This window comes from Tachypleus tridentatus, chromosome 7, assembly GCF_004210375.1.
Source record: "Tachypleus tridentatus isolate NWPU-2018 chromosome 7, ASM421037v1, whole genome shotgun sequence".
Lineage (NCBI taxonomy): Eukaryota > Metazoa > Arthropoda > Merostomata > Xiphosura > Limulidae > Tachypleus > Tachypleus tridentatus.
The window spans coordinates 74,066,473-74,081,950 of NC_134831.1; the positions used below are offsets into that span (position 1 = coordinate 74,066,473).

Genomic DNA, 15,478 nt, shown 5'->3' on the forward strand with positions numbered 1-15,478 from the left:
ATCCGATACTTACAACTATGACTAAAAAAGGTCAAGATCGGACACATCTTATTCATCTGGTACTTACAACTATGACTAAAGAAGGTCAAGATCGGACACATCTTATTCATCCGGTACTTACAACTATGACTAAAGAAGGTCAAGATCTGAGACATCTTATTCATCCGGTACTTACAACTAAGATTAGTGCAGGTCAAGATCGGACACATCTTATTCATCTGGTACTTACAACTACGATTAGTGCAGGTCAAGATCAGACACATCCTATTCATCCGGTACTTACAACTAAGATTTCACAGAGGTTTGGAGATGTTCAGTTATTATATATGTGTACCATATACGGAATTAATTGAATCAACAGAAAAAAATCTTCAAAACATATAGTATCAATACTTTTATTAACAAAATAACTTTTTATATCCATAAATTGACCTATTATTTTCAATCTATAGGCTAGTTCTGCGCATCTCAAAAGAATATATAAATAACACAACACCTTTTTCCCCACATATTTCAAACTGGTGTAATACTAACAAAACAAGTACATCACGATTACCTGATACATGTCCTGTATTATTTGCAGTAAACCCTCGTTAATCCGGATATCGAAAATCTGGATTAATCATGAACCAGATAATATTTCTTACACACAAATCTTCACAACAGGAAATTTAATTATAATCCCCGTACGTTCCGAATCTGAAGTTACTTATCATAACAAACATGTTTTTTTTTTTTTTGGGGAATAGATACACGTTTCAGTAACCCATACAAGCCTTACAAATAGAAATATATTAGAACAGGAAACGAGGTGACAATTCCTGACCACTAAAGACCTGCACCTTCAGTGGGTACTGGTTCACTAAAATTTTCCTGAGAGAAACCATCACAGTAGCTGTGTGTATAATATATATTAGGAATATCAAAGTCATGATAACAAGAGGCTGTTTATATAAGAAAGAAAACATGCACTGAGTAGACTGTATTCTGTAAATAAGCCATCGGTAAGAGCAAAATGATGGTTTACGTGAAGATGAAGAAACACATTATCTGCCACTTTAATGATGTAATTCCTTCAGTTATTGATGACATGCGAAATAATAAACTGCTAAGTTTATCATACACATAATTTTGTTTTGTTTACTGGTTACGTGTCAACCATTACTACTTTCCACCATTCAGTTTATTGACTGATAATGTGTGCTTCTAATAGAGTATCCATTACACTGAAACTACTTTATTTGAATATCCATATAGTACTGTGCCAGTGTTAAGACGACGTCATAAATTAGACTTCAGGCTACTTTCAAAGAACAATGGAAGGTAAATTTCAGGTGAAACATCAAATTTTATTAATCTTCATATTTAGTTAAACAGAAACTCAAGCACATCTACTGTTAATATTTTCTGTGTCCTCCTTTTGTTTTCATAATTGCAAACAGTCTTTCGGGCATTGTTGCAACATAATTAATCTGTGGAAACCATTACATCATTTAAGTAACTCCAGCAGCTTCTTTCATAGCTAAGTAATTTCTGCATAAGTTGGGCAAGTGTTTGTGGTCATTATCTTGGTAGCAGAATCTTTCACCAATAATACGCAAACCACTGGTTATAACATGACGAACCAGTATTTGGTGGTACTTATTCTGATCCATTATTCCATTTTTCGGCAGAAAACAAACACCCCTAATTATCACACTACCTCTCTCATACTTTATGGTAGGTGCTATACATTGAGGTAAGTATCTTTCACCTTTCTTCTTCCGAACTTCAAACTTGGATTTACCCACCCATAAAACCCTTTCCCAATCATCAACAGTGCAGTTTTGTACTTTCTAGCGAACTTCAATTTCTTGACAACACCTGGAGATCGAAGTGAAGGTTTTTAATTGCTGCACATCTAAATATCCCATCTTCGTTCAGTATTCTTGATACTGTAGATCTAGACACATTTCTGTCATTTGGTACATGGTTGTTTATCTCATGCTTGAGATCTTCCTTTTGTCCTGAAAGCTACATAAACATATACTTAACATAAGTATCATTAAGTTTACATGTTCTGCTGCTTCTTATCCTGTTTTCACTTTCACCTGTATCGGTCTCACGATTTATGGTGTACTTAACAGTGTTTGGGGATCATTTCAAGTCTGCAGTAATTTATCAGAGTCCAACCAGCATCATGTAAAGCTTTTATGCTCTCTACTCTACTGACAAAACTTAATTTATAGTGTTAAACACTATTTTTATTCATGTTTATTTGTACAATACTATTAAATTGACTTCTTCTACCATATACCGGTATCGTATGTTGGCTCCTTGCTATCTTCTTTCCATACAGTTAAGACACTGCATGGGGTACCATCATAGTTGTTTCATATTCTAACTTTGATCATTATGTTCATTCAAGCAGAACCCTTATGACATGCCCTTGGTACAAGTATATGGAAATTCTAACGAATGATCAGTATCCTCACCCTAGCTCATCCAGTTGTCAACACGGATCAGTGGAGTATTACCATAGTGTTAAAATTTATATTTTGTAATGGCATGTAGGAATTAGTCTTATAAAATGGAAAGATTGACAAACTATTATCTTGTCCCAACACATTTGCACAGTATTGCACATCCAGACAGTCAAGAAGAACTACTTCATTACAATTGTGTTGCAATTAAGAAGTTTCATTTAATTTCAAACATCTATGTGTTTTAAAAATCACGTCACTAAGTCTATACAGTTAAACTGTAACTTCACAATTCACAGGTTTCTTTTTAGAAGCACTGTTTTTGGAAACTCGTCCCTCAGATATATATGCTTTATTCTTGAGGCACTGTTCTTTTTAAATGACACTATACTGAGATTTTTCAACATATCCTGATAGGAAGTAAATCGCATAAGCTTTATGAAGCTTTACTTTTGACAAGTTCCTTTCGGTTGTACCAACAAAATGATGTGTATTGCAACCTAGACATTTAAAAAAAAACTTTGTAGAGTGTACAGTAATACTTGTAGTGAGGGGATACTAAAGTGAATTTCATATCAAGTTGTAGTTGTCATGCCTGAAAAACCATTATCTGTTACCAGCAAAAGCAAATCATTAGAATGTGACATTGCCTAGGATGTTCTAGTTTTCAGTGTGCAACTCATATCATTCAGGAATAAAAGAGAGGACGACAATTATAACAGAATTTTGTGTGGAAACATTTTGTTCTTTTATAGTTTTGTTGTCTTATATTCTTAATTTAAGTAAATCCTCTTATGTGGAGCTCCGATCTTTTGTGTCGTAAATGCAAGGAGCAATCCCAGTTACTTTCCTAATTCAACTGCAGGGATCTTTATACTTGCAAATCCTCTTTCTTAAAATTCCTTGATATATTTATAGTTAGGGGTGAGGAGAAATGAACAGTCTGGAAAATGTTTATATCACATCATCTCGTTTCCTGTTTTGCCGATAAAATAAAAAAAACAAACAATTGCAACTAAAACCTTTATTTGTTAATCTGATTGACTATACTTTATGTCTGACAGTGAGCATAATTTTTGTCTTCTTGATACTGTTGTAAAAGATTATGAAATTATTAAATATGGCGCCTCTGGCCTTTGGTTCTGAGTTGTCATCTAATCACAGACAGTGACTTCACTATGAGGCCTCTAATATATCCTCCAAAACATTTTCCCATTTATTTATGGGAACAACAATAAAGAAAAGACATTCTGTGAATTAGAAGAAGACAATGTATTCACAGAAGAATTTCATACATCAGGAAAACCTGACCAGTTCATATCCTATAATTTTTATATTTTATATCTGAATACTTCACCTTAATATTTGCTTTTCAACCCCACAATTTTTATTGTTAAAAGATAATATTTTATTTATCAGAATAATTTAATGTCCGCCCTCGTCAAATTCGTTATCCAGATGTTGTAAGTCCAAGATATTGCTGTAAAACCCTTCTGTTAGGTACATATATAGCACCTTATTATCGTCAGACATGAAAAAAAAAACTGCAGAAACTGTGAGTTTAACACAAAGTATAAATAATTCCTCTTCAGATTAATGCAAATTGCATAGCTGAAATGTAAGATAGTATAGTTGCAGTTATCTTTGATAGCCCCGAAACTAAGAAACGCCAATTCCTTTGTGCCATTGATTTCTCAATCAAGGGATCACCATAACTACAGTAAAACTGAGTAATTAACTACCCAATCTCCTGTAGACATTTCACTATGAAGCACTGCTCGATTCCTTGGAACGCAAGGGTTTCAACTCCCTTTAAATGATCATCACCAAAAATCAGCTTACCATCAATGCTATCACACATCTTCATCCAGCTTCTTATGAACTTCCATCATCTCCATCCTCAATAGTTATGTCCACAGTGATGTACAGCTTTAGTTCTCAATGCTTTCAATGCTCTCACACACGTCATTTGAATGCTGTTACTCGCTGCTTGATAACCTGAGTTGTCGAAAACTGAGTTACTTCTCTTCTATAGGCATGTATCATAGTAACAATGAGCTTTCATGACCAAACTTGTTTCTTCACAGGCTTATTACAGCGACCCTTCTGTCATAAGACAGCCTTTCTTGGCTGCTAACATACAAGTCTGTCCTGACTTGGACTGGTAGTTAAGTTGCTTGACTCACAATTTGTAAGCAGAGAGTTCGAATCCTGTAACCGAAAATGCTCACCCTTTCAGCCATGTGGACATTATGATATGACAGTCAAGTCCACGTTTTTAAAATTAAATACGGGAAAACTCGTATATGTCAACTAAAGTAGACCTTAACCACTCTGTATGTTCCTGTAAACACTGTAGCACATCTTCTCTAGCAGTGAAACATGCATCATGCCCAGCTGTATTTCTTGGTCTGTTTGGTCAGGATTAACAAACATTGCAAGCATACACTTGATAATCTATATTACTCATTCTATCAAACCATACAACACAGTGATACAGTGAAGTGCATAACTTCAACATCTTAAACGAGTCATCAAGTACTTTGATGTTGAAATAAGCCTTTGACCTGTATGAAAATTTTCAGGTGTTACAAATAGTGCTAGAATTGTTCAGCAAACATATTCATGACAAATTAGCTAAATTATTAACCAATTGATAAATTGGTTTAATAATAAAGGTACGCAATAGTATCAGCGTTAAAGTAATAAATTATGACTTGGTGGTATAAGTATTAAAAACGTTAGATTAGCGCCCCCAGCGGCATGTCTGTGGACTTACACCGCTAGAATCTGGGTTTCAAAACCAGTGATTGGCAGAGCACAGATATAGCTTTGTGCTTAATTACAAACACATAAGTGTTAGATTAGACTTAGTGAGTGTAAGGCGACTTTAGCTATAATTTATCTTATGGTTAGTTGTAAAACAGGCTAAATATATTCTATCACAGCATAAATATCATCTAAAGACTAGTTACTTGTCATTTATTTTAAAGATAAATTTAATTACTTTAGTGAAAAGACAAAGTAGTGATAAAATACTGTAGCATATTTAACTCTGTCGTTAGGCTTAACAAAGTTAACTGTATTTAGTGAGAATTATTCTTTATCAGGCTCTAATGGTTGAGAGAAGTATAGGTGTGGTGTTAAACACTCACAGTTTGTGAGGTGCAATAGATGCGAAGAGTGGGTTTTATTTCAGAACTCGGGACTGAAATACACTTGTAATGAACCCAGTAATGAAGATATGCAACTTATGTGTAGAGCTTGCAGGTTGAAAGAAAATCAGTGATGACGAGAAACCCACTTGTTGAGGTTGAAAGAAAACTTTGAAGTTTTCCTAACCAGAGTAGAGGCGATAGAACAATAGAATAGCATAACAGCAGGGTTCCAAGAGAAACTTAAGGTTTACACAGTAGCTAATAATGACTTTCAAAAGGTTAGAAACAGTACTAATTGGACTAGAAATAGTGGATTTAACTGTAATAAGCAGGTTTTGTTAAATAAAGCATTTCGGCTTTCAGTTTATGCACGTTGGAAATATCAAAGCTAATAACAGCGAGATTGAATCCATTGTGGTTTTTGTCTTTTACACAGAATATGTTACAAACAATCAGACGAAACTGATGAAATTAATGTGAAACTTAACAATGAGACACAGAATTCATGTGTTAATTTGACTGAAATTATCGGATATTTTAATTTCAGACATATAGATTGCGAAATGGCAGAATGAAATCATTAGTGTGTGTGTGTATGTGTGTGTGTTCTTCTTAAAGCAAAGCCACAACGGGCTATCTGCTGTATCCACCGAGGGGAATCGAACCCCTGATTTTAACATTGTAAATCCGAAGACTTACCGCTGTCCCAGCGAGGGAGAAAATCATGAGAGGGACAGGTTTTGAAACTGTTCTGGGTGATTTTATTCGCCATTGGTTATGGAACATACTCGGAAAAGTGCTATTTTTACTTTACTTGTGAATTCTAATACGGTTGGTTAGTTTATTTGGTTCTGAATTTCGCGCAAAACTACACGAGGACTATCTGCGCCAGCCGTCCCTAATTTAGCAGTGTAAGACGAGAGGGAAGGCAACTAGTCATAATCACCCACTGCCGACTCTTGAGCTACTCTTTTACTAATGAATAGTGGGATTGACCGAAACATTATAACGCCCCGACGGCTGAAAGGGCGAGCATGTTTAGTACAACGGTGATTCGAACCCGCGACCCTCAGATTACAAGTCGAGTGCCTTAACCACTTGGCCATTCTAATACAGAAATGGTTGATAGTGTAAAGAATGTGGAACACCTAGGTGCAAGTGAACACTGCTCAATTAAATTTGATGGTTTGCTGCATATGGAGAAAATAAATAATGAGGTGTTGGTTCCTTATCTGAAAAAACAAATAAAAAACTGATACTAAAAGGATAAGTTAAGAATTATCTCTTGTTACTTGGGCAAATGAAGTGATTGAAATGCTGATCAAATGAAGAAAGGTTTTAATTTTCTTTTAAATATCAAGATAGTTTTATTTGTTTACTTCAGAACTCAGCTAGAAGGGGTCAATCTGCTGCGTCTACTGCAGAGATGCGAACCCCCGGTTTTAGCTTTGGCAGTCTCTAAACTTAGCGCTGTCCCACAATAAACTGAAGATAAGCATCTTTCTTATTGATATAAAAGAATGGTGGTTGCAAGAAAGAAAATCCAAGTTGGCTCACACACACACTACAATTTTATATATTTAAAATGTTTAAATTACTGGTATGATCGGAGAATTTCCGTTAATTGAGAAGCGAATCCGGGAGAACAAAAAGTGAGGATGTATCTTCCATTTCCTCTGTTTTAATAGTTATTTAGTTTAAAATGCGATAGCCAATTTTTGTTTCGCTGTTTTTCTTTGAAATCTTTTTTTTTTTTTGTTATTTAACTTAAACTAATGTCTTGTTTTTGTTTTGAATTTCGCTCAAAGCTACTCGAGGGCTATCTGCACTAACCGTTCCTAATTTAGTAGTGTAAGACTAGAGGGAAGGCAGCTAGTCATCACCAGCCACCGCCAACTCTTAGGCTACTCTTTTACCAACGAATAGTGGGATTGACCGTCACATTATAACGCCTCCACGGCTGAAAGGGCGAGCATATATGGTGCAACCGGGATTCGAACCCGCGACTCTCAGATTACGAGTCGAACGCCTTAACCCACCTGGCCATGCCGGGCCTAAACTAATGTCTGCGTCTCACGCTGAAATTTAACGTTTGTTGATATTCAATAATTCTGCGACTGTCTTGTTGCAATTGTATAATGGATACACAGCAAATTTGCTTACTATAATACTGTTATGAAGGATTGAATAATAATTTGTCGTAATAAAGTAAATCGATGCAAAATACGTTTGACACATTAAAAAAAATGTTTTTCAAAGCTTAAAACGTTATCTTAATAAAAAAAGTCTTGGAGTTCGTGTGGGCCTTTTTCCAATCAGAAAATGAAAAAAAAAGACCCTCTTCATTGTATTATACAGCAAAATGTAATAGTATAAGTGAAATTATACTGCGCCTGGTCCAGTTTGGTTGAAAAACCTTACTAGCCACGACATTTTAAGTAGCGATTCATATTGCCAAAAATAAAGTTAAATACATCTTTTTAAATCCGGAAACAATTTATCTGAAATAGATTCCTAAGTAATCTGTATGTGTATGCGTGTGTGTTTATATGTACAGCCATAAAACACTGTTGGTGACGTCAGTAGTGATTACACGGTAATCCGCGACCTTCCTGTGCAGCAGAATATTACGATAAACCAATTCTGACAACACTGAAGGACTTGCAACCTTAACATAACGTTCATGCACGTTGCTAAAATTCCCAGTTCATGCAGAATAATTTAAGTTGTATTGTGAAATGTATAAACTTTAGAAAAATATTTAAAAACTGTGAAATTCAAATACTCGGGCCATCTGTGAGTTAGTTTAACAAAATATTATGCTTCTTAAGTTAAATAATAGGTGATACCATTTGGTAAATGTCTCTTTTGAAGATTTATATATGTAAAAACGGCTGGTTTGGGTCGAGAAAATTTTTTATGCAGAGGAGCAAACAACGTTTCGACCTTCTTTGGTCGTCGTCAGGTTCACAAAGAAAGAGGTAACTGACCGATAGTTGACCACATGTTTAAAGGGGGTTGTGCAACTGAGTGTAGTAATGTAGAGGGCGTGCTCAGATGTTTGATTATATTTATTAATATAGGCATAAAGGTGTTCCTTTGTATTGATTTATTTTGTGCTTGAGTTGTTGTATAAGTAAGACTTCGTTAATTTTGCGTTTGTTTATGTTTGTTTCTTTATTTAGTATTTGGGTGTTTTTACACAGTATAGACCTTAGTTTCGTGCATAGTTTTTGAATAAATTTGGTATTAACTGGAATGTCATATTTTGTTTCTAGTTTTACCAAATGTTGGTTATTTTTCTGCTGATGTCGGAAATATATGGTATGCAGCAGTATATGGTTTCGTGATTTTTTCATTCGTGAGATATATTTACTTTTGTTAGTTGATTTTGCTTTCTGTCTAGGTGTGTGCGTATAATGTTTTTTTCTACGGTTTGTGGAGGAAACTTATTGATGTTGATGAAGTATTGTTTCATTTTGTCTAGTCCGACAATTAAACACAGACGAGATACATCTACTTAATAAAGGACTCAACTTCGCAATACCACCTAGGTACATTCCAACCTTAGAAATTAAAACATGTTTAGAACACCTAGCCAGGAGACCTGTGATACTTTCCACAGAAAACAACCGCAAACAATCAACAGAAAGAAGACAACTTCGACAACTTTATTGACTTCCAACAGCCAAACTTCCCAGAAAAAAAAATTAAAAATTTATATTTTCCAGAAACACCTAAAAACAACATCTTAAACGATTTTTTCAAAGAATTTTCTCACAAAACCGTCAACATAATTTCATAAAACAGAAAGCTACAAAACAATCTTACAAAAAGAGACATTAATTCCATTAAAATCCTAAAACAAGACAAAAACATAAAAATTCTAAAAACAGATAAAGAAAACGCTATAGTCATAATATAGTCATAATGTAAAAGAGTTGCCCAAGAGTTGGCGGTGGTGGTGATGACTAGCTGCTTTCCCTCTAGTTTTACACTGCAAAATTAGGGACAGCTAGCGCAGATAGCCCTCGTACAGCTTTGCACGAAATTAAAAAAAAAAACAACCAAACTACCAACTCATGGACTACTCTTTTACCAACAAATAGTTGGATTGACCGTAACATTATAACGTCCTCACAGCTGAAAGGGCGAACATGTTTGATGTGACGGGGATTCGAACCCGCGGATTACGAGTCAAGTACCTTAACCACCTGACCATGCTGGGCCTGAAAAGTACTTCACAATAAAATTGAAAGAAATTTCAGCCTTACCCATTGTCTTGGAGAATATGATATGATTACGTATATACATCTAAAATACCTTAAACAGTACTAAACACGTCACACACATACATACATTTAAAATAAATGAATTATTCTACTATTGTATGAGACAGCGTTCCAATAGTAGCTTATCGGTACGTAAATGTATAGAGAGATAAAAGCAAAGTAGCAGTTCATTTTGATTATAGTACACAAAAATACGTAGTATCACCTTCACAGTTGCTCAACAATAGAAGTAGGTGTTATGTCAGGTAAAGCGAATTCATATCTATTAGTGTCGAAATAAATAAGACGAAATATCACAGTTCACAGTGAACACCATATCAGAGAATACACAGTTTTCAATGCTCCACAATACAGTACTAAGTCACCATATTAGTTTCTTACCTGTAATGATTAAACATACAATATGATGAACCTCACGTGGGTAGTACCAGTGTCCTTACACAGAGCACGTGCATCTATTTCTATCAAATAAGCCAGGCCCATACTTGGATACAAGCAATTTTTACTCCTGTTCAACTTGGTAGCATCCTTAAAACATTACCAATTAACTATAGCACTACGTGACTGAGTTGGTTGTTGCCATTAGCTAACAGTTTTGTTCCTTTTTAACCCACAAATCTTAATATACGAATTGGTTTAGCGATGAAATTTACACTTACACACTTTATAGAAGCGACTTAATTACTAGTTCTTGAAAAACACAAAATTACATAATCCAAAACAACAACTGATTCTTTCAAAGCGTACTTATCTTACTGTTCAGTCTTTGGTAACTTAAAAAAACGTTTTTGAAGTCGTAGATGTTGCGGAGTTGTAAGACAATCAAACCAGAAAATAACCTTTCTCTATCTCACCAATTTTATTTAACAACTTAATCAATACAAAGAAAAACAGTTTATGTCATTTCTATCTCATTTATCAATAATATCAGAGTTATGATATAGAAAGTACAAAATATTCTGGCCTTTATATATGTCATGGTTTTCGTATGATGGCCTCATAGGCTGCATCAGGACCGTTAACCACCCGGTGAATATTAAAAATAAATAACAAAGCTGTTAATACAACTCATTTTAGTACCTACGAGAATTAACTGCTTAATGTTCTAAACTTTATTTGTATTATTTAGTGTTTAATACCACTAACATTTTAAAAAGCTGTTACATTTTTGATCAACGATTAGTGTGCAACCTTGATAAGCGTAAGGAGGCGAATACAATATAATGAATTACTTGGCAGATTGTTTTGGTAGGATAATTACGATGAATGCTAAAACTACTCAGGCCTGAACACTTCTGGTCTGTGTCTGTTATTCAGCGTAAGAAATATAATTATATAACAATTACTAAAAGTATATAACACTTAATACTTTAGTTTTGTGTAAGGAGAGTTATACAATACAACAAATGCTACAATAGCATAACACTGAATACTTTTTACTTCGTATCTGTTAATTATCGTAATGAAAAAGAAACTGCTGTAGATTAGGTTTGCTGTAAAATGGGTGGGTGGGTTTGGCATTTTATGGCGCCAAGCAACTAGGCTATCTGAGTCTTGTTGTATAATGCTATGACTAGTATGAATATATATATATATAATACAAAAAATGTATCATAATAGCTACACTAAATAATCCTTCTGAGCTCCTTATACCGGTATTTCTGATTTCCAAAATGCCATCTAGAAGCTGGAAAATACTATTTCTAAGTCGTTTTATATATTGTTATTTCCGTTAAATACCATTCACCAGCCTAAGCCTACAAAAAATATAGCTTTAACCCCTATATTACGTTTCATTCTTGAGTTTTATGAGATACCATTAATTTTATTAACAACAATAAAATGTTTTTGGTATCGTTATTGTTTTGATATTTCTTAGTCGAAAGTATATATGGTAATACTAACACTGAAGTCAGCATTTTTAGGCTATATAGCAACCATGGAATAAAAATGTTTTACTCTAGTTATTTGTGTTCAAGAAAATTCAACTTTAACTTACCTTTTTCCCTAAGGGCCAAAGAAATAGGTAACAGCATCAAAGCATACAATAAAATACAACGTCTGAACAGAGCTAGTCCAAGATACATCACTGTTCGTGAAATACAGTTTTAAAGTAAACACAAGTACTAATTACTTGGGTCTTTCCCACAAATGACCTATTATTCTGCAACTTAAAACAACGCATCAACATGTACATTAAATACTTCAGATAACAATACGTAGCACGTTCGTAACCAACGATAAATTTCCATCTATCCGAACTGACTCGAATGATAACTGTCAAGGGATCTGATTGGTTGATATTCTGACAAAAAAAAAAGGAACTCTGTTGAAAGTAGGCATGAATCACATAAGTTTCCTTTCTAAGTGAAAATTTAATTTTAATTTTGAACGAATACTTTTACCTTAAAATTCTAGAGTGAGAAACACAGAGAAAAACATTTCAAATAATCTTTCCTTTTCTTTCACCAAAAGAGAGTAACCCTAACAAATTGTACTGAATATATAGAAAGAATCTGTCGTTATGATCAACTTTGAATTGGCCCGGCATGGCCAAGCGCGTTAAGGCGTGCGACTCGTAATCTGAGGGTCGCGGGTTCGCATCCCTGTCGCGCCAAACATGCTCGCCCTTTCAGCCGTGGAGGCGTTATAATGTGATGGTCAACCCCACTATTCGTTGGTAAAAGAGTAGCCCAAGAGTTGGCGGTGGGTGGTGATGACTAGCTGCCTTCCCTCTAGTCTTACATTGCTAAATTAGGGACGACTAGCACAGATAGCCCTCGAGTAGCTTTGTGCGAAATTCCAAAAACAAACAAACAAGCTTTGTGCGAAATTCAAAAACAAACAAACAAATCAAATTTGAAATTTATTTATTTTTAAAACCTTTAAAATATAAGTATATTCTAAAGAAAATATTTTAATCCCATAAATATAATATTTTAGTTTTTGATGTTGCTGTATTGTTTTCTGTTTGCAGATAAGCATGAAACTACCTAAAGAAACTGTCTGTGCTGTGCCCATTGCAGGTATTGAAACTCGCTTTTTAGCGTTGTAAGTCTATTGTGCTACTGGTGGACAATTTTATAGAATAAAACACAGCACCAAGTAGCAATTTCTTAATACAAAATATCAAAAGGAAAATCACACCAATTATAAAAGATTAACTAAAGTGCAATACAAATGATAATTGCAAATATAAGACGAAACTGAATTCCGTAATAGCTTCTTCAATAGTTCATTTAAGATTGACTCTCAATCAGTGTTTTACTGAGTATATTTTTCATACAAAAAAGTTGCATTGCTATTTCGACCTTCATTTCATATCAAACACTTACGATTAGAATCGTATGGCATCTCTCTGATAACGATCCGAAATTTAAGCTCACTGGCAACAGCACGTTATCAGATCTTGCTCTTGGATGTATATTTCCCAAAAAGTTGAGACAGGTAAATCACAAAGAAAGAGATTTGATAGTGGTCGCTGTTAACACAGTTAAAACAACAACAACACAAAAAATACAATATAATGGGCCAGTGTCGTAAGTACAAAAGATGCTGAAACCTCATAAAAAGTAATTGGCCCCCTATATTCATTTTCCTATAATTATAGGCACAATTCTGGCTGATTAATAAAATCAACTTAAATAAATAATGTAGCAACACTTTAATTGAAATGAATTAAATTGCATATCTCTCCCACTGTCGGAACTTTTTAAGTTTATCAGGCCCTTTGGGACCCCTTTTGGCTTGCACATCTCCACAATAATTATGGTATACTTACGCCATTGTAATGGGCTAGTGATCAGATGTTCTCTAAAGTAAAAAACGTAAAATAACAATAGATAATTAGAACTATAATGGAGAAATACTCTTGTTAGTCCTTATGGTCTCCCTCTGTTAGGTAATATAAGTAAAAGTAAAACCACTGAATAAAAATAACCCCAAGTTAAAGCTAAGAATCTATCACTACAAGGCAAAATGCGCTAAACCTGTAAAGCGCTTACTCGGAATTCACTAACAAAATAGCTTTACTCAAAATCCACTCTAATAAAAACGGAGCAAACACTCTACTAACAACGATATGCGTCTAATTAAAATGAAGCAAGCTATAAAAATCGTTTGACTAAAGCGAACGTAAATAAATACTTAAGCACTAGTGAGAGACTTGTGCTCACTCTCAACAAAGATGAAAAGTGTACTAAAATCTAACACTGCACGAGATCTTTAGTTCATCCTTGTAAAACAGAACAAAAAATACAGGGCTTAGTGTGGCTAAATAGTTAGGGCGCATACAGGGCTCAGCGTGGCTAGATGGTTAGGGCGCTCAACGCGTAATTTAAGGGTCGCGGGATCGAATCCTCGTCACACCAACCATGCTCGTCTTTTCAGCCATGAGGCATTATAATATTACGATGAATCCCACTATCCGTTGGTAAAAGAGTAGCCCAAGAGTTGGCGGTGGGTGATGATGACTAACTTCCTTCCCAAACCAAATCCTTAACCGAGTTCGAAATGTAAAGAAAACAATCGTTAATAACTCATTCGAGTGACTCTCTGTCCAATCAGGAAACTATATAAAACAAAATCATTTTTACTATTTTCCATTATTTACCTAAATAAGTGAAACATATGTAATATATATTCATACTACAGTCTAAGTTCTCTCCCACCTTTCTTATCAGACTGACTGGTAGTCACTAATTCGAGAACAATTAAAAACAAAAACCGAGATCAGACTTTACCCACAGTAGTCAATAAGTCAAATTAACTCAAATTTTGTCCATACATCACTTGTCTGTCAATATTTACAACCAAACACTAACATACTAAACAACACTGTACAATACATATATTACAAGTCATACTCAACCTCTTTAGTACAGGAGGGTTTAATAAACCATGATCACAACTAAAATTACAATATATATAAATATGACAGTTGAAGGAAAATAGTCTTTGACACCAAAACCTTTTAAACAGTTTTTATGAAAAAAAGTAGCTAAACTCATGAGCACTTCAGATATTTAAGAAATCCAGTGTTAAAATTAGGGGATTGCATCGTATTTGAACATATCTCGTCGAATGCGATCTAAAAATACATAGTTTTACATATTTTTTGTTATCTAATGGAAGATATAACAAATTAACAACATTTTCAAGGAGGGCCACTTTTTTTCCACTCCCTGTATGTCATAAGCATGTCGAGAAAAATATTTAAATCTGCTGATGAAGGTATCTTACGTAACAAATAAAACATCTTAGGACCACCTGAAGTAGGCTTCAGCTTTAGTTAAGGCAGACATGGGTGAGCACTATCATGAAAATAAAAATTGGCCACAAAACATTGATAATACGATAGATGGCAGCCCAAGTAAGCTTCGTATCACTATTATTGTCAGGACCAGTCTTGACCATGGTTTTGTAATCTTTATAGGGACTGTTAAGAAATTTTCTCTACTCACAGTTTTCCTGTCATTTGTTTCTACTGTAAAACAGGTTCATTACAGCAGATTCTGATATTTAGCTAAACATCAATACAATCAATACATCACCTACATATACCAGG

At 34.5% G+C, this 15,478-nt stretch overlaps 1 protein-coding gene across 3 annotated transcripts in view; it reads right to left on the reverse strand.

The window, feature by feature from the left end:
- LOC143255978 (epidermal growth factor receptor-like) overlaps positions 1-12,107 on the reverse strand; it is a 142,921-nt gene extending 130,814 nt beyond the window's left edge. Inside the window, exon 1 of one of the 3 annotated variants that reach the window (XM_076512477.1) lies at positions 11,912-12,107. Coding sequence is in view for 1 of the 3 variants with exons in the window: in XM_076512479.1 (XP_076368594.1) it covers positions 11,912-11,999 (88 nt within the window). In the remaining 2 variants the exon portion in view is untranslated. The remainder of the gene's footprint in view (positions 1-11,911) is intronic. The other 2 variants (XM_076512479.1, XM_076512482.1) reach the window with 2 other exon arrangements.
- Positions 12,108-15,478: the final 3,371 nt, after the last annotated feature.